Source organism: Mercurialis annua, linkage group LG7 (assembly GCF_937616625.2).
Source record: "Mercurialis annua linkage group LG7, ddMerAnnu1.2, whole genome shotgun sequence".
Taxonomy (NCBI): domain Eukaryota; kingdom Viridiplantae; phylum Streptophyta; class Magnoliopsida; order Malpighiales; family Euphorbiaceae; genus Mercurialis; species Mercurialis annua.
The window spans coordinates 410,433-425,568 of record NC_065576.1 but is presented as its reverse complement, the minus strand read 5'-3'; the positions used below and the strand labels follow the sequence as shown (position 1 = coordinate 425,568).

At 28.2% G+C, this 15,136-nt stretch overlaps 2 protein-coding genes across 2 annotated transcripts; both read right to left on the bottom strand.

Annotated features, from left to right (window-relative positions):
• Nucleotides 1-54: 54 nt before the first annotated feature.
• LOC126655976 (digalactosyldiacylglycerol synthase 2, chloroplastic) lies at nt 55-4,115 on the bottom strand. Its single transcript, XM_050350403.2, has 6 exons — nt 3,413-4,115; nt 3,300-3,327; nt 2,402-2,714; nt 2,057-2,323; nt 1,193-1,542; nt 55-860 (listed from the first exon to the last, which is right to left on the bottom strand). Exons 3-6 carry the CDS (start codon nt 2,690-2,692, stop codon nt 350-352), a joined length of 1,419 nt encoding a protein of 472 aa, XP_050206360.1. The 5' UTR covers nt 2,693-2,714; nt 3,300-3,327; nt 3,413-4,115; the 3' UTR covers nt 55-349.
• A 97-nt stretch (nt 4,116-4,212) lies between these two features.
• LOC126655977 (uncharacterized) lies at nt 4,213-6,395 on the bottom strand. The gene is made up of 3 exons (XM_050350404.1): nt 6,147-6,395; nt 5,926-6,069; nt 4,213-4,500 (listed from the first exon to the last, which is right to left on the bottom strand). The coding sequence occupies exons 1-3, from the start codon at nt 6,336-6,338 to the stop codon at nt 4,357-4,359; spliced, it is 480 nt and encodes a 159-aa protein (XP_050206361.1). The 5' UTR covers nt 6,339-6,395; the 3' UTR covers nt 4,213-4,356.
• Nucleotides 6,396-15,136: the final 8,741 nt, after the last annotated feature.

The window sequence follows — 15,136 nt, the reverse complement described above, 5'->3', positions numbered from 1 at the left end:
ATCAACTTCATTTGTTAACATTTTAGTAACAAAGATAAGAAAAAAAAAACAAGCTTTAACAATTTCCAAGATATAATCGGCAATAACTATTAAGATTTACAGTTTAAAACTAACCAATACAGCTCAACAACTCAAACAAATGAAGCTAAAAGAAAAAACCTACAACAATGTAACAGGAAGAAATAAATACTGATGCATTCTGCCGTTAAGCTAAAACTGCACGTCGCTATTTCTACAGTGCTGCTAAGCACAATTTGGTCAAAATTCACAGAAAAAAAGAAAGCATAATACAATGGCATGTACCTCTTTGCCCTTTGTTAACACATTGGTCACCAACTAAATCATAAGATCAATGTCTTGAGCTTCCTTCTTCGGCAGGAATGGTTAGCCCAAGCTCCTTGCATTGCTCTTCATCTGGTTGCAAGCTCCCTGGAATTGCCCCAAAAGCTCTTCTCGACACTTCAAACCCAGAAGCAACGTAATGAATATATGCAGACGCATCCTCCATGTTCTTTTTAAAACTTAAAGATGTGGAAGCAAAGCTCTTAGATGAAATTTTTGCCACTTTCTTTGCAGATGCTTTGTCCAACTCAGCAACTCTTAGAAACCGTTCTGTGGCAGCCTCCCATGATAGTTTATACCTTTCTTCATCCGTCAACTCAGCGGGTTGTTCGGCTAAAGCTTTACATGTAACCTCAATAAATCCCTTGCTATTATCGTAAGTTCTGCAATTTGGGAACTGCTTGAAAAAATCATTTGAGGTGTGGTTGGCACATATGACAATTTTCCCCATTGCTAATGCTTCAGCTGTGGTTGTGCAAACCACATCCGTGGTGCTTGGATTCAGGAAAACTTTATAACTGGGGCAGCAAAAGGAAATGAAATTTGATAAGAGATCCCAGTCAGAGTTAAAGAAAGGGGAAACCATTATATAATAGAATTAGTTGTTTTGGTCGCATAAAATATATTCATGGAGTTGTCTTCGGACACAATCCGTTACAATCAGATTGTTCCTCATGTTTGTAAACTCCGAATTGGGAAAATATAGAAAATAGACCTTCCTACTACTCTGGGCATAAGTCAGCTGAGTAGCTTTGGGTTTATAGATGTAATAGGGCTCAGGATTCTGGGTACACATTAATACTAAAATAGAATTGTACCAAAAAGGAACGAGTGCAGCAGGGGGGCTTACTCATGGAACACCAGACTGGCGTGATCACACCCAGGGTTGACTCTAACCAACAAATCCAACTTTTTGACAGCTTCCTGAACTTGATCGGAGTCCTCTCCGCTGCCATATAAATCTACTTCAAGCCCAGCCAGCTCCTTTTGGTGATCATGAAGCAGTTTAAGAAGTTCCTTGTAACCTTTGCTCCATACCATTTTCCCAATGTAGTAAGCACCTTTTGAGAACGGCTGTTCCCCATTTTTCTGCTGTTCTAGCTTTTTCTTCCCAATCTCAAGAAACTTAGGATTCACACCATGCACATTGCAGATGATGGATTTAGTATAATCCTGGGTGGCAGCAGATAACCTAATTACCTGCATTTACATACAAGTGATATGTCAGGAAGTGAGTATTTTAAAATAACAGCACTGAAGTACAGGAAAGAGAAAAACAAATATCTAGAAATTTCATGATGCTGAATGAGTTCGTCTTAAACAACCTAACCAACAAGATGATGGCTTTCCTTTGTCATTGTTGTACTTTCTATGGTCATGCAACATATAAGAGGTAAATGTTCCCATTCTTTAAATACTGATCCCCCTCATGTTTTTTGACCTGACTTGTTCATTTAATTACATAGTTAATATCTCATTAAGCCTCTAACAAATTAGTTGCTACCAAACTATGATGGACAGAATGGCAACAATTGTACAGTGAAAGGCCATTTACCTATAACTCCCGGAGGTGATTTTTATCAAAGAACATAAAATCATATCCAAAAATGATTTCCCGATAAAAATCACAACAATTGAAATTGAGTGAAATTACTTATATTCATCCCAGCATGTAATATATTTTAACAAAAAAGAAAATTATGAAAAAGCATACCTTATGGCAGTATATGCCAACAACCCAGCCATTTACATATCTGAGAAGTAATGCTTTTAATCGACCATTCTTCTCCCTCTTCACATATGCCAAATAATTGGTGTGTATGATTCCTATCACCAGGCGGAATTTAATTTTCCATCTCTTCCCATGGTGGAACCATGTTAGATGCTCAGGCTCTTCAAGTACAGCTATATCTGCCTCTTCATCAGAGATGACATCAGTGATATCTCCAACTGGAAGAATGCTTCCTTTGTCTTTGGCAAACTACACTATGAATGATATGAAGCATCAACAAAATATCAACACTGTGAGCCACAAAGATACATTGTGTTTTATAATTACCTTTCCGGGATAGCAGCATATTTTAAAACCACATTGAAATGAAATTCTCTCCTGAAGCCATTGACGGACATATGCTTCCTGCTCTGAAGGTGAAGTGAATGTTATGTTTCTAGGATAAACTAGCTTCTGATGTTTCAAAGACAGCCAAGGAATGACCAAAGTGACTTTTCTTTCTCCATCTTTCGCAAGATATGCAGCACGAAACAAAGGGTTGACAGCCGTTCCAGTCAACCATGGAAGGCTTGCGGTAGTGAAAATTGCAATGTGCTGCTGCTTCTGTTTGTGATCCATTGGATCATCAGGTCTATTGTGCCTAAGATAAAATAAACCATTAAAATTAGATAACAAAACATTCAGAAGATCAGAATCATCAGAACTTCATAGTATCTTTAACTGACATTGAAAAACATTCATAGTCTCTTCACATATGTATTAACTGCTAAATTATGTAGCACTGACACAACAGATACAGGGAGATGGGACACCTGGACGCGGCAAAACCATATTATTTTAAGGTTTCTATGTTAAAAATGAACTTTCGTGGCCGTAATGCCAAGTTTTCAACACGTCCCTGAAATAAGAAACGTTAGTTGAATGAAGTCTCCGTGCTACTAGCAGCTAAATAAAAAGCCCAATTGGTTTCTGGCTATGTGACTTGATCAACCAAACATAACATGAATGAAAGGAACAAGTGAGCAAAAATAAGCGGTTCCATTACAATGAGCGATCTAAAAGTCTCTCTAAAATTTGAGAAAATTGAAATGAATAAGCAAGTTAACGGATAAAACTTAAAAGAAGAACGTGATGCATCAAGAAAACAATCTGATACTAAAAATTCAACAAAGGTAGCTATGCATATTAATTTAAAAAAGAAAAAGTCATGATAAATCAAACATACCAGCAATAATTCTTCTAATCGGCGCAACCTACGAACATCAAATAGAAGTCATATTTCAGAAGAAAAAAAACGATACAGAGAAGGAAGAAGAAAAAACAGAGAAAAGTAGAAACCTGTAATTTTGTTTACGAAACAATCGCTTGTCGACGAAGATTTTGTAACCAAGAAAACGTATAGATTCCGGACAGTCGGAAAGGAAAGGAAAGAAATAAAATATAGAATAATGAAATTGGAACGGTCAATTCCAGGGAATATACTTCTTGGGTCTGTCTCCCTAATTTACAACGACGTGAATCGCATTAAACGGAATCGTTTTGTCATATGCTGCTTAATTTAATACTCCAGCCCTAAAACATTTGCTGCTTTTTTCTAGAGGTAGCCACGATTTTTTTATTTTTTTTTAATCTAGAGAGTTCATAATCCAGCAATTCCGGTTCGAAACCCTCAGATCACGGTTCAAGAAAAACAAAACACCTCTTGAGCATAGAACGGAACCCGCCGATTATATTCTTTATTTTTTAAAAAATTAACGTTATGCCACAGTTTTATATCATATCCAACTATTTTATTAATTTATTTGCAACAACATTTTTAAATAATATACAATTTAAAATAAAATTAATCTACTATTATAAATAATCAACTTATATTTTTAATTTGATTTTTTGTTCGAGTTGAGAAATTTGTAGGATTCGTGCACAATCCTACCTGAAAGCATAGAGAAGAAGCTTTGCACACTTCTTTATCACCAATCCCCTGACCAATTCAGCATCTGCAGTACCTTTGAAACTATTCTTGTTCCATCTGCCCATAATGCTGGTGACGTAGGAGTAGTATACATGTAAATTTTGAATCATTTACATTTTCTTTCTTTTTTCTTCACAAACAAAAGGACCAAGCCAAGCACAATCAATTTGCTCACAACTGCTTTCTCAGTGGAACATATACAATATCCACACTATAACGCATCATCATATATAGGGTACCATGTGTTAAAAACATTGCTTCCAATGAAGAAATTGAAATATTATGGAGAAGCTGCAAATTAAGTGGCCATTTACATTTTACTGCTAAAAGCAAGGTACTTGGTGTGACGCCCCTGAGCAATAATTTTCCCAGTTTTCTTCTTTCTCAGCTCAACACTGACAACTCCAACAGCCTTGCCAACTCGTAAAACCTTCGCCTCAATTTCAATTTCTTCCTGCAACAAAATAGCAGCTCGATGGTTATTTACATGCATGAATGAATCTACTTCATATGCACATCAAGTAATATACTACAACGGAGCATAATTGTTGTACCCAATAAGCAAAGAAATGTGCAAAACAAGAGGTGGTGCAGATTAGCTACCCTAAAGTAAGCCGGGATACAAGTGCAACTTATCAGAACAATTTTACACATACCAAAAGCTCTGTCTTAATGCAGATTGCAGACAAACCGTATTATAAAAATTAGAGATGGAGAAATGTTTTAAGAATTCCATATTTAAGAGGAGAAGACGGACTTGGGGAGGAGATGGTAAACCTTGAAAAGCAAATAAGGGGTTTCAGCCTACCAAAGATTGGCCAGAATTAAGGATTATTGCATATAGCATCAACCCCAAGACTTAATACTAATAAGGGAGAAGCAAAAGATATACAGGAGCTGTTCAGGATTGTTGTTGAAGTTATTCAAACCTGCTTTTTGAAAAAATAATCTTTACCTTCTTTACTCAAATATCAATTTTCAAAACTCAAGAAACTTGACGGTTTTTTATAATTTTTTGAAAAAGTGCTTTCAACTATAATCTCAAATATGACTTCTGCTAGAGAGAAGTAAGAACCTTCAATATGTTAAAAGACCACCAACTCCAATGATCCGAATATTCTTGATGTATAAAACTGAGAGACTTATTCAACATTTTAGACGTGGAACCAAAATATTGATGGTTGCTTACAATGTATGTGGGCTTCCTATGAGGATTTTATTTGCAAGAAGATGAAAGTAACAGGGATATCAGAGGTACGTTTAGAAAGGGATCGAGAGGGTCAGGAGTTAGGACAAATTCATCACAACCAAACAATTCTACACAAGTACATGTAATAAAGCTCAAGCATTTTGGTCTTTGAAGTTTTGGGGGAGTATAGGCCTGAGTTGAGCTTATGCAAAATGTAGTGGAAAGTGAATTAACAGCTCTAATGTAGACATGTAGCCATTAGCCAACCAACTAGGATAAAGGGAAATGTTCCAGATAGGTACGGGAGCTGAAGGTTAGATTAGTGGAGCGGAGTAGCAAACGAGAGCAAAGAAATATTACACATTCAAAAGGGCTACAACTAACACTAGCATTAAGGAACCAGTTAATTGCTATTCAATTTATAAGGGAAAGAGAGCAGGAAAGACCAAATTTATTGAATATTTGCAGGTATAGAGTGCGAGAAATTGTGAATAAAGTGTGGAGCTATGCATACATAATTTTCTCAAAGAAAACTATTACACAAGACATGAATTATTGATAGGATATATCATTTTATTACTATGAAAAAACAAGGAAACAAGGAATTAAAGTTAAAGTAACCAGCTAGGGCTTCCATGTATAAAAACACACCACAATAGCATTGAATTGAATTGAATTAGTTAAACTCACGTCAAGATAAGCAGCATCCAAATAAGAAACGTTGATCTCAACAGAAACTCCGGTGAAAGGAGCTCCGACTGTGAATATGACAGCTGAACCCACCAAGTCCACCAGCGTAGCAGTCGCTCCGCCGTGCAAGAAATTGCCAGAGTTCTTCCATAGCAATGAATTAAAAATCAATAATCAGTAAATTGAATTATAAATTAAAGAGAGAGAGGGAAATAGAGTACCAGAAGACGAGGAGGGACTTTCATGGAGCAAAGAAGACGGCCGCGTTCAACGAGGTCAACGTGAATGCCTTGCATTATAAAGCGTTCGAAGAACCTCAGAGGCATTCCTTCAATGGCGGATTTGTTCTTGTTCTTGTTCTGATCATCATAATCTCCTTTCTCCAGGTATCTCTTCACTTTCTCTAACTCCATTTCTCTTATTTTCTTTCTTTCCTTTGCAATCCAAACGCCTCTTTCATTTCCTTCTACAAAAAAACTCTTATAATTAAATTATTTATTCATTATTCATTAAAATAGCTTTTTTTTTGAAATTAAATTCATCAGTAATAATATAAAATATTTATTTGACAGTAACAATTTGATCTAATAATTTAAAAATATCTTAATTTTTGAATTTTATTATTTATAAACCAATTTCTCAAAAATGTCAATATTTTAAACAAGTATGCATTAAATATTTATTAATTTAATGAAGTAGTCCTGTTTTTTTTTTTTGAATTCATCAGGATCCCATTAAATTGAATATGAAACAGTTACATTTGTAAGAAACTCGGGATAATTTGAAAATTAAACACGATGACCTGACATGGAACAGACAACATGCTGTCTGATTCGCAGACCTTACTTACGAAAATAAAAATAAATTACTAACTGTTTCGCGAATTAAGTGCAGTCTTCAATCACTCTTCGTTCAAACTTCTCCAAACACCCGCAAACTCACAGCATCCGATTCAATCAACATTTGATATAACTCCTTCTAAAAAAGAGACAACAACTCCTTCTAAAAAAGAGACAACAAATCTTTCACAGAGAAAGGACAACAAACCTTTCATAAAGAAAGGATAAAGTAAAACATTCATAAAAAAGACAAACAATACAAAATAAATAAAACTAATATAGCTCATAGACGAATCCATTTTATTGCTGAAAGATCTTCAATCTATTGTCGCTTCTTGATAATTGAATTGCGCTTCGTGATAAATTTTAATCCGTCAGAAAAATAAAAAAGAATTGGCTATTTATTATATTTTATGAAATTAAAATAATATAAACAAAAAGGGTGGCTACGTCAATAGAAAAGTTAAGCTATTGACGGCTGTCGAAGAAAAAATAAAAAAAAAGTTCTAGGTGGCTAGGATTTATTAGAGAGAAAAGAGAAGAGAAGGAGAAGTAGTCCTGTTAATATCTGATATATATACACACTAGCTTTAACCCGTGCGTTGCACGATTTTGTTTTTATTAACGGTAAGATTTATTTAGTAGCACTTTGTATTTTTTATTTAGAAAGTTTTTTATTTATGAATTAAGAGGTCTTTATATTCTTTTAATTTTAATAAGTAATTATGTAGCGTTTTGAAGAAAAAAATATTTCTTAGCATTTGCTAAATGATTTATAAAAATATGTAAAAAGTTATTTTAATTAAAAAAAGTGGGATTATAAATTATCAAAAAAAAAAGAAGAAGCGAGATTATGCATTAGTGAATTTATATATAACCTAAAACTATTGTAATTATTTTAAATTTGAACTTTCAGTCAATGATTTTTTAGTTTTTCTTTTTGATGAATGATGATGATTTTTTAGTTAAAGAGATTTGTTATGTGTTCTTATTTTTTTTTTGAATCATGTGCTTTTATATATTCACTTATTTTAAAACAATAACCTTTAAAAGTGAAATGAAATACTCTCTCTGTCCCACTTTGCTAACCCTATATACTATTTTTAGATGTCCCAAAATAATTGTTATAATTTAATTATAAACACTTACTTTCCGTTTTTACCTTTAATATTAATGAATGGAGTTTATTGATTAATGTGTGTATAATAAATAAGCGTGTTTGATTATTTTGTATTTTTAATGTAAAAGTATACTATTTTCTTAAATAAAAATAATTTTTAAGGTATTTAATGCTTTTTTATTGCATGGAGTACTCCGGTCTTTTTTAATATATAATTATAAATCAATAATCAAGAAATATAATGAAGGGTTTAAAAGAAAGGATATGTTAATATGTAATTTTTCTTAATGTGTGAGAATAGAAATAGGACAAATAAAATGGAAAGAATATGCTTAATTTTATTTATTTTTAATTGTATGTATGTTCTATTTAAGAATAAATTATTTCTATTATAAATTAAGAGACATGAATGCACATAAATGAAAAGTGTAATCAAAATTTTAACCTCCTTATTTATTATTATATTTTATAAAAATTATTCTTATTAATGTTAATACCAAATTAATTTTTTAAATGAAAAGTGCAATAATTGTTTTAGCCTTTATAAGAAAAAGAACGTTAGATTTTTTTAAAAATTAATTAAGAATAATTTTGATTTTTAATTATGGAATTAATGACAGTAACTGTCGTTTATTTCATCCATAGGAAATTGCCTTTTGTTTTTTCTATTTTTAAATTTTAATGACCTCTTCTTTTGTCTAATACAAATAAAAAAGAATGTGCTGTGCATCTTTATTAGTTTTAATTTATATATATTGTATGTTATCTTATAGCTAAAAAAGTTAATTATATAAATTAGAGAAAAGATTAATAATGTAATTATGTTACGAAAACCAAATAAAATAATGTTAGTAATTTTATCAAATTTTATTATCACTTACCAAATTTTAATTATTATCTCTTACCAAATTTTATTTTTAAATTTTCTTATCCAATTTTATCACTTAATTATTATAATCTAATCATGTTAAGAAAACCAAATAAAATAATGTTAATAATTTTATCAAATCAGATTAACAAACCAATGAGTATTTTAATTTTGACCAATTTTAACATATCAAATAAAAAGCTAGGTAACGATTAAAAATTAAAATAATTTACCAAATTAGATTAGAAAATCAATTAATACTTTAAATTCACCCATTTTACCATATCATTTGAAAATTATATGTCGTTGAATTTTCTAAAAAAATACCAATATAGTATACATTTTTTAAGAAAAAATTGTTAAGATGATTAGCAAGTCAATTAATAAATTTAGTTTACCAATCTTACCATTTAAATCAAAAGAAAATGCCATGGCAATTTAAATGAAATAATCTCATCAAATTAGATTAATAAATATAAAAAATAAAAATTTAAATGAAATATATGTAAATATGAGTGTGAAAGTGTTAAGTGTCAATTAAAAAAAATAGATCAACAACCAACTAAATCTTACCATAATAATCTATAAAAAAGTATATGATGTAATTCTCTATTGTGATGCAAATGTTCTCAATTTCTGCAAAAAGATTGTTAATTAAGATATATAATTTTGATAATAGAACTAAAAAAAACAACTAAAGAACATCATGAAAAAATTATAGTCAATAAGAGAACAATAGAAAACTTACCTCATAATTGATCAATTGTAGCTTGTGACAATCTTTATATAGTCCTTTGATTCTTAGGTACATTGGCTTAGCATTTATTACATTAATATAGGTTTTATGTAGATTCAATCATTTAAAAAAATTATTTTAACAATTATTCATATATATTCAATAAAACTTATTATCCGTGGAGATTCATTGAAATAGAAATAAAAACAATCAACATATTTTTTTTGCTCTTAAATCTATCACTACTGTTAGATAAAATAAAACATAAAACAAAAATGTTCATAAAAATAAAAAAAGAGTTTATGGTGAAGAAAAGAAAAAAAACATACGTGAGAAATTAGTAGATTTTTAAGGAGTGCTTAGTATTAAAAAAATAGGAGTATTTATAATGATGATTTGGGTAGCTCAAAAGATTTAACATTAGTGAGATGATTGCAATATAACTACAATTAATTGTAATAATTTACCTTATTCATTATTTTTTGCTGTTATTTAATTCAAAAAAAAATATTCTTAAACGTTTTTGTTTCTCTTTAATAGGTCTTAAATGCAAAATTAAAATTAGTAAACAAAGAAAATTTATTGTTAATTGAGGAATTCAAGTTAATGAAGGAAATAATCTATCTACTATATATATATAAAGCAGGACATTTTTTCCAAATGATTGACACTTGGCACTCCCACATTCACTCTCATATTTTCTCTTTTAAATTTTTATAACATTTTTTTAATTGGTATGGTGAAATTAATGAAAATACATTAATTGGTTCTTAATCTAATTTGGTAACATTCCCTTTTAAATTGCTATGGTAAAATTAATGCATTGATTGCCTGGTAATATTTTCTTTTAAAACTCTTATAACGTTTAAATCATTACCTTTCTTTCCATTTTATATTAACTTATGTAGATTTATTAATTTTATTCCTAAATTGCTAACCTAATATAAAAATGAATAATTGTTGACATTTTTAAGATTTGTTTACATTTTCTAAACTAATCCATTAAAAATCAAGTATATACTTTTTCAAAAAATCAGTTGACACATATAGTTAAGGTCTAATGCCTTAAAAACCCCCGACCTTTTAGCCCCTTTTCAATTCTACTCTGACGTTAAAAATTTGTCAATTTTACCCTATTTTGCATTTTTGTGTTTCAATTGTACCCTGAAATATTAAATTAACGTCTTTTTTATTTGCAAAAAATTTAAAAACATTCTCCATGTCTAGCATATATGAATTGTATGTTTTTAAAATTTATTTAAATTTAGTTAAATTAATTAAGAATTTAAACTAATATTAATTTATTATGGTTTTTAGTTAGTTTTTAAAAGTAAAGGACTTATTTGTACTTTTTTGAATAAAAAAGAATTTAATATTATCTTTAGACTTAGTTAATTGAATGATTTCATCATTTAAGTAAAAAAATTAATAAAAATTAAAAAATTGGGGTACAATTGAAAACGAAAAATTCAAAAGTGGGTAAAATTGACAACGTCAGGATGAAATTGAAAAAAAAGTCTAAAGGTGAGGGGTTTTTAAGTGATTAAGCCTACAGTTAATGCTAATAGTATGCTTTATAATCAGGGCTTTAAAAATGAATGAAAAAAAAAACGTAAATGGAAGGTTTACTTATTCACTCTCCATTTTTTTTCTTTAATTCTTATAAACTTAAAAAAACAACTTCCATTTACACATATCCAAAGCTAATCTACTATATATATGGAAGGTCTTATAATTTTTTTGTTCTTCCAAATTAATTAATAGTATTAGAAAATATCATGACTTAAAAAAAGAATGAAAAAAAAAACATAAATGGAAGGTTTAAATTTTTTTAGTCTCCTAATTTATTTTTAGTATGTTTTATAATCATGGCTTAAAAAAATAGTCTACATAATAAAAAAATCGGTAACTCTTACCAACATTTGATGATTTTTTTGTTTTAATTATAAACTTTTAAAAAACACCAATTGACACATATCCAATTAATGCTAATAGTATGTTTTGTAACCATGGCTTAGAAAATGAATGGGAAAAAAACGTAAATATGTTTTATAATCATAGCTTAAAAAATGGTCTACATAATAAATTTTTTGGTAACTCATACCAACATTTAATAAAAAATTTATTTTTAAATATTTCAGTTTCTTATCAAAATCCATAACATGAAATTTCCTTATTTAAATAACTTTCATTAAACATACCAATGAAAAAGAAGGTTATATGCTATTCATTTCAACCATCCAACAAAAATTAATAAATATTTTAAATTAATTACAATGACTAATTGTTTATATGGTAATCTTCAAAAATTCAAACCGTTTCCTTTTCGTTAGAATTGGTAATAAATTATATTGAAAACTTAAAGAAAAAATTACTATGTCATTAATGTTAAAATTCTTTTGCTTTTCCTATATTAATCACTATTATATATATTCACATCTTTGTTTTTCTTCACTACTTCTTAGGTGAGTTTTAAGTTTTAACATTTCAATTCTTTACTATAAAATATTAGATTATTATAAACATCATGTTTTAAATTTTGCAGGTTCAATTTTTGATGAAATAAAAAGGTATTTATCTTGATTATTTCCATTTTCGTTAATCTATATGGATTTATAGAAATATTGTTTTAGATGTAGAATTTAAAAGTTTTTAAAGAGTTTCATATCCTAAAATTCAATAAGTTTTCGTGCGAAATTGTTTGAGATTTGTATACAGTTATTTAGTGATTGTAATTGCATCGTAATATATGTTAGTTTATTGATATTTGAAAACTATCATTATGTGTCAATATTGATTCAGGTGGTCCTCCTCCTAGAAGTGGAAAAATCACTTAAACCTCCAATCCGATTAAAACAATTGGATATATTATAGTGAAATCTTCTTAGAAAAGTGAAGAAGTTTGGCTCTAATCATTGGTATTTTTTAAAATTTTATCAATTTTTAATGAAACAAATAAGATATCTTAGATTATCATTGTTTTATTTCATTGAATCTATAAAATTTTGTTTGCTAATTAATGAAATTATGTTTGAAAAAGAAGGAAAATTAAAATCTTTGTAAAGAAGTCTAATGAAATATTAATGAAGAAAAAAATATAAATTATCATTGTTTTAATAGATATTGGCGAAACGATTATAAATAACTTTTTTTAATAAAAATCGTGCAACGCACGGGACTAAAGCTAGTATATATATAAAGCAGGAAAGTATTCATATTTTCAAATCATAAAGCAATTAGATAAAAAATAAAAATTAAGGAAATATATAAAAAAATATTACATTAATATGAAATTTCCACCTTATTCATTATTTTTGTTCAAATATTTGGTAACTTATAAAGAAGTCTTGTCATTTTAACTCAGCTAATTAATAGAAAAATAAACATAATAAATGTTATCAATTTATTTTTAAAAAGATTAGTAAATAAATTAATATATGTTTTTAAAAAAAATCTTAACTTCCCATTAACTCTTTTTCACTATTTTTCTCTTTTTCTTTGTAGAGTTTAATCATCCATGCATAATAATGAATGATTGGACTTATATTTGGTTAAAATTATATAGTTTTTTTAACTATTATATATTTAGTAACATTTAAATTATAAAATAATTTTTATATCTAATACAAATGTCTAATTTTTAATTTATTTACATGTTATAAAAAGGTGATTAGACATAAATAAAATTTATGCCCGTATTTTGTATGTAAAAATAAAGTTATTAAAGACAGAAATATGGTATATAAAAAATAAAGTTAATGAAGATTTTTTTTAGCATTTATGGATTTAAAGGAGTCTATATAAAATATGTATCAAATAGGGTAGTCATGCTAAGATTATAAATTAAGTTACCAATTTAATTACCATTAAATTCTTACAAATTTAATTACTATTTAATGTGATTGATTAATTGATTGTTAATTTCCATAATAAAATGTAAGAGAATTAATATTATGATTAAAATAAAGGGAAAAAAAAGAAGTATATCAAGCTAGCAATTTATATAAAAAATTAACAAATCAATTAATGTAGTATTATTGAATTGTGAAAATAATAATCGAAGCAATTAAAGTAGTAATATTTTTTCAAAACGAATGAGAATGTGCCAAGTGTCAATTTCTCAAAGCATGGGAAAAAACGTCCTGCTTTATATATATACTAGCGTCTGCCCGTGCGTTGCACGATTTGTATTAAAAGTTTATTGTTATTATTTTTCATTTTATTGATTTTTATAAATTTCTTCTAATAATAATTTCAATAATAGAAAATTTAAAATTAAAGTAAGACATCTAATTATATAAATTTTTGAATTTTACACACATTTATTCATGATTGTTTAACATGTAAAATAATCGGTGAATGTGCGTCAAACAGAATTTTGCTAAATTTATCTTCCACTAATAATAAAAACATGTAAAAATAAATTCTTTTATGAATAAAATATATATAGTTTATAAAAAATTGCTATATTTATTGATGTGAGAGGAAGTTATGAAAAAAATGGAAAAAAATTACAAATATATTTTCTGAAAAGATTGATAAGGATCATTTCTATCTTGGTCAAATGGGATTATCGTGGTCAAATGGGATAAATCTAAGATTATTGATTTACTCGGTATTCACTTTTAAATAAAATACTAATAGTTATAACACAATTAAGCCTTAATTAACTAATTCCATATATATTCACTAATCTTGTTATAAGGCAATTAAGCCTTAATTAATTAATTCCATATATATTCACTAATCTCAATTCCTATACCTATAATGAATACTGGTTGATGTTTCTATATAAATTAATACATTTTCAAATTTAAAATAAAATTATTATACGCTATTTACGATTCAAACAGTAATTTAAAATTTCAATGAGAAAAAGATTTCAACTAATAAAAAAAATTGAGTACTAATTGCTACATCGCTGAATTATAATTTCTCTTATGATTTATAATATGTCTTTTGCCAGTTACAAAATTATGTTCAGACTTTATTAGTGATATTATTCACTATAACACCCTAATAATATATACCTGGATGTCAATTAATGTTTCAGTAAAATATTAAACAAAAACATATTATAAGACATTTTAATATCAAATATCATTACATTAATATCCATTTAAAAGTATAAAATGTAATTGTACACTTTTCTAAATGTTTAATCAACGTATTGATCTTTATAACAATTACATTAGATACTAACAATAGTTACTTTGCAGCAGTAAAATTTGCTTATTCACTCATCACAACCAAAATATGTAGAGACATGGAAGTAAAAATAAGAAACAACATTTAAGAAAGAACTGAACTTTGAAAGCTCAGATTGGGATTCTCAACCGTAAAGTGTAAAATGTGAACATGACGCCTTCAAGTTCAAAATGATAATTCCTGCAAAAACTAAATTACCCCAATGCATAAAAAAGATGAGAAGAAAATGTAAAGGTTGTGCATAAAAACAATAATTCCTGTAAAAAAAATAGGACATTGTCGAAAAAATGATGATAATGACTAATTGACCCCAATGCATAAAAAAGGTGAGAAGAAAATCACTAACCCATTGCTGGTGTTATCTAGAAGTGTAACCATATCAATATTTATCAAGAGAAGTTTCAACTTTATTGAACTATTAACATAGAAAAAATTCAGCA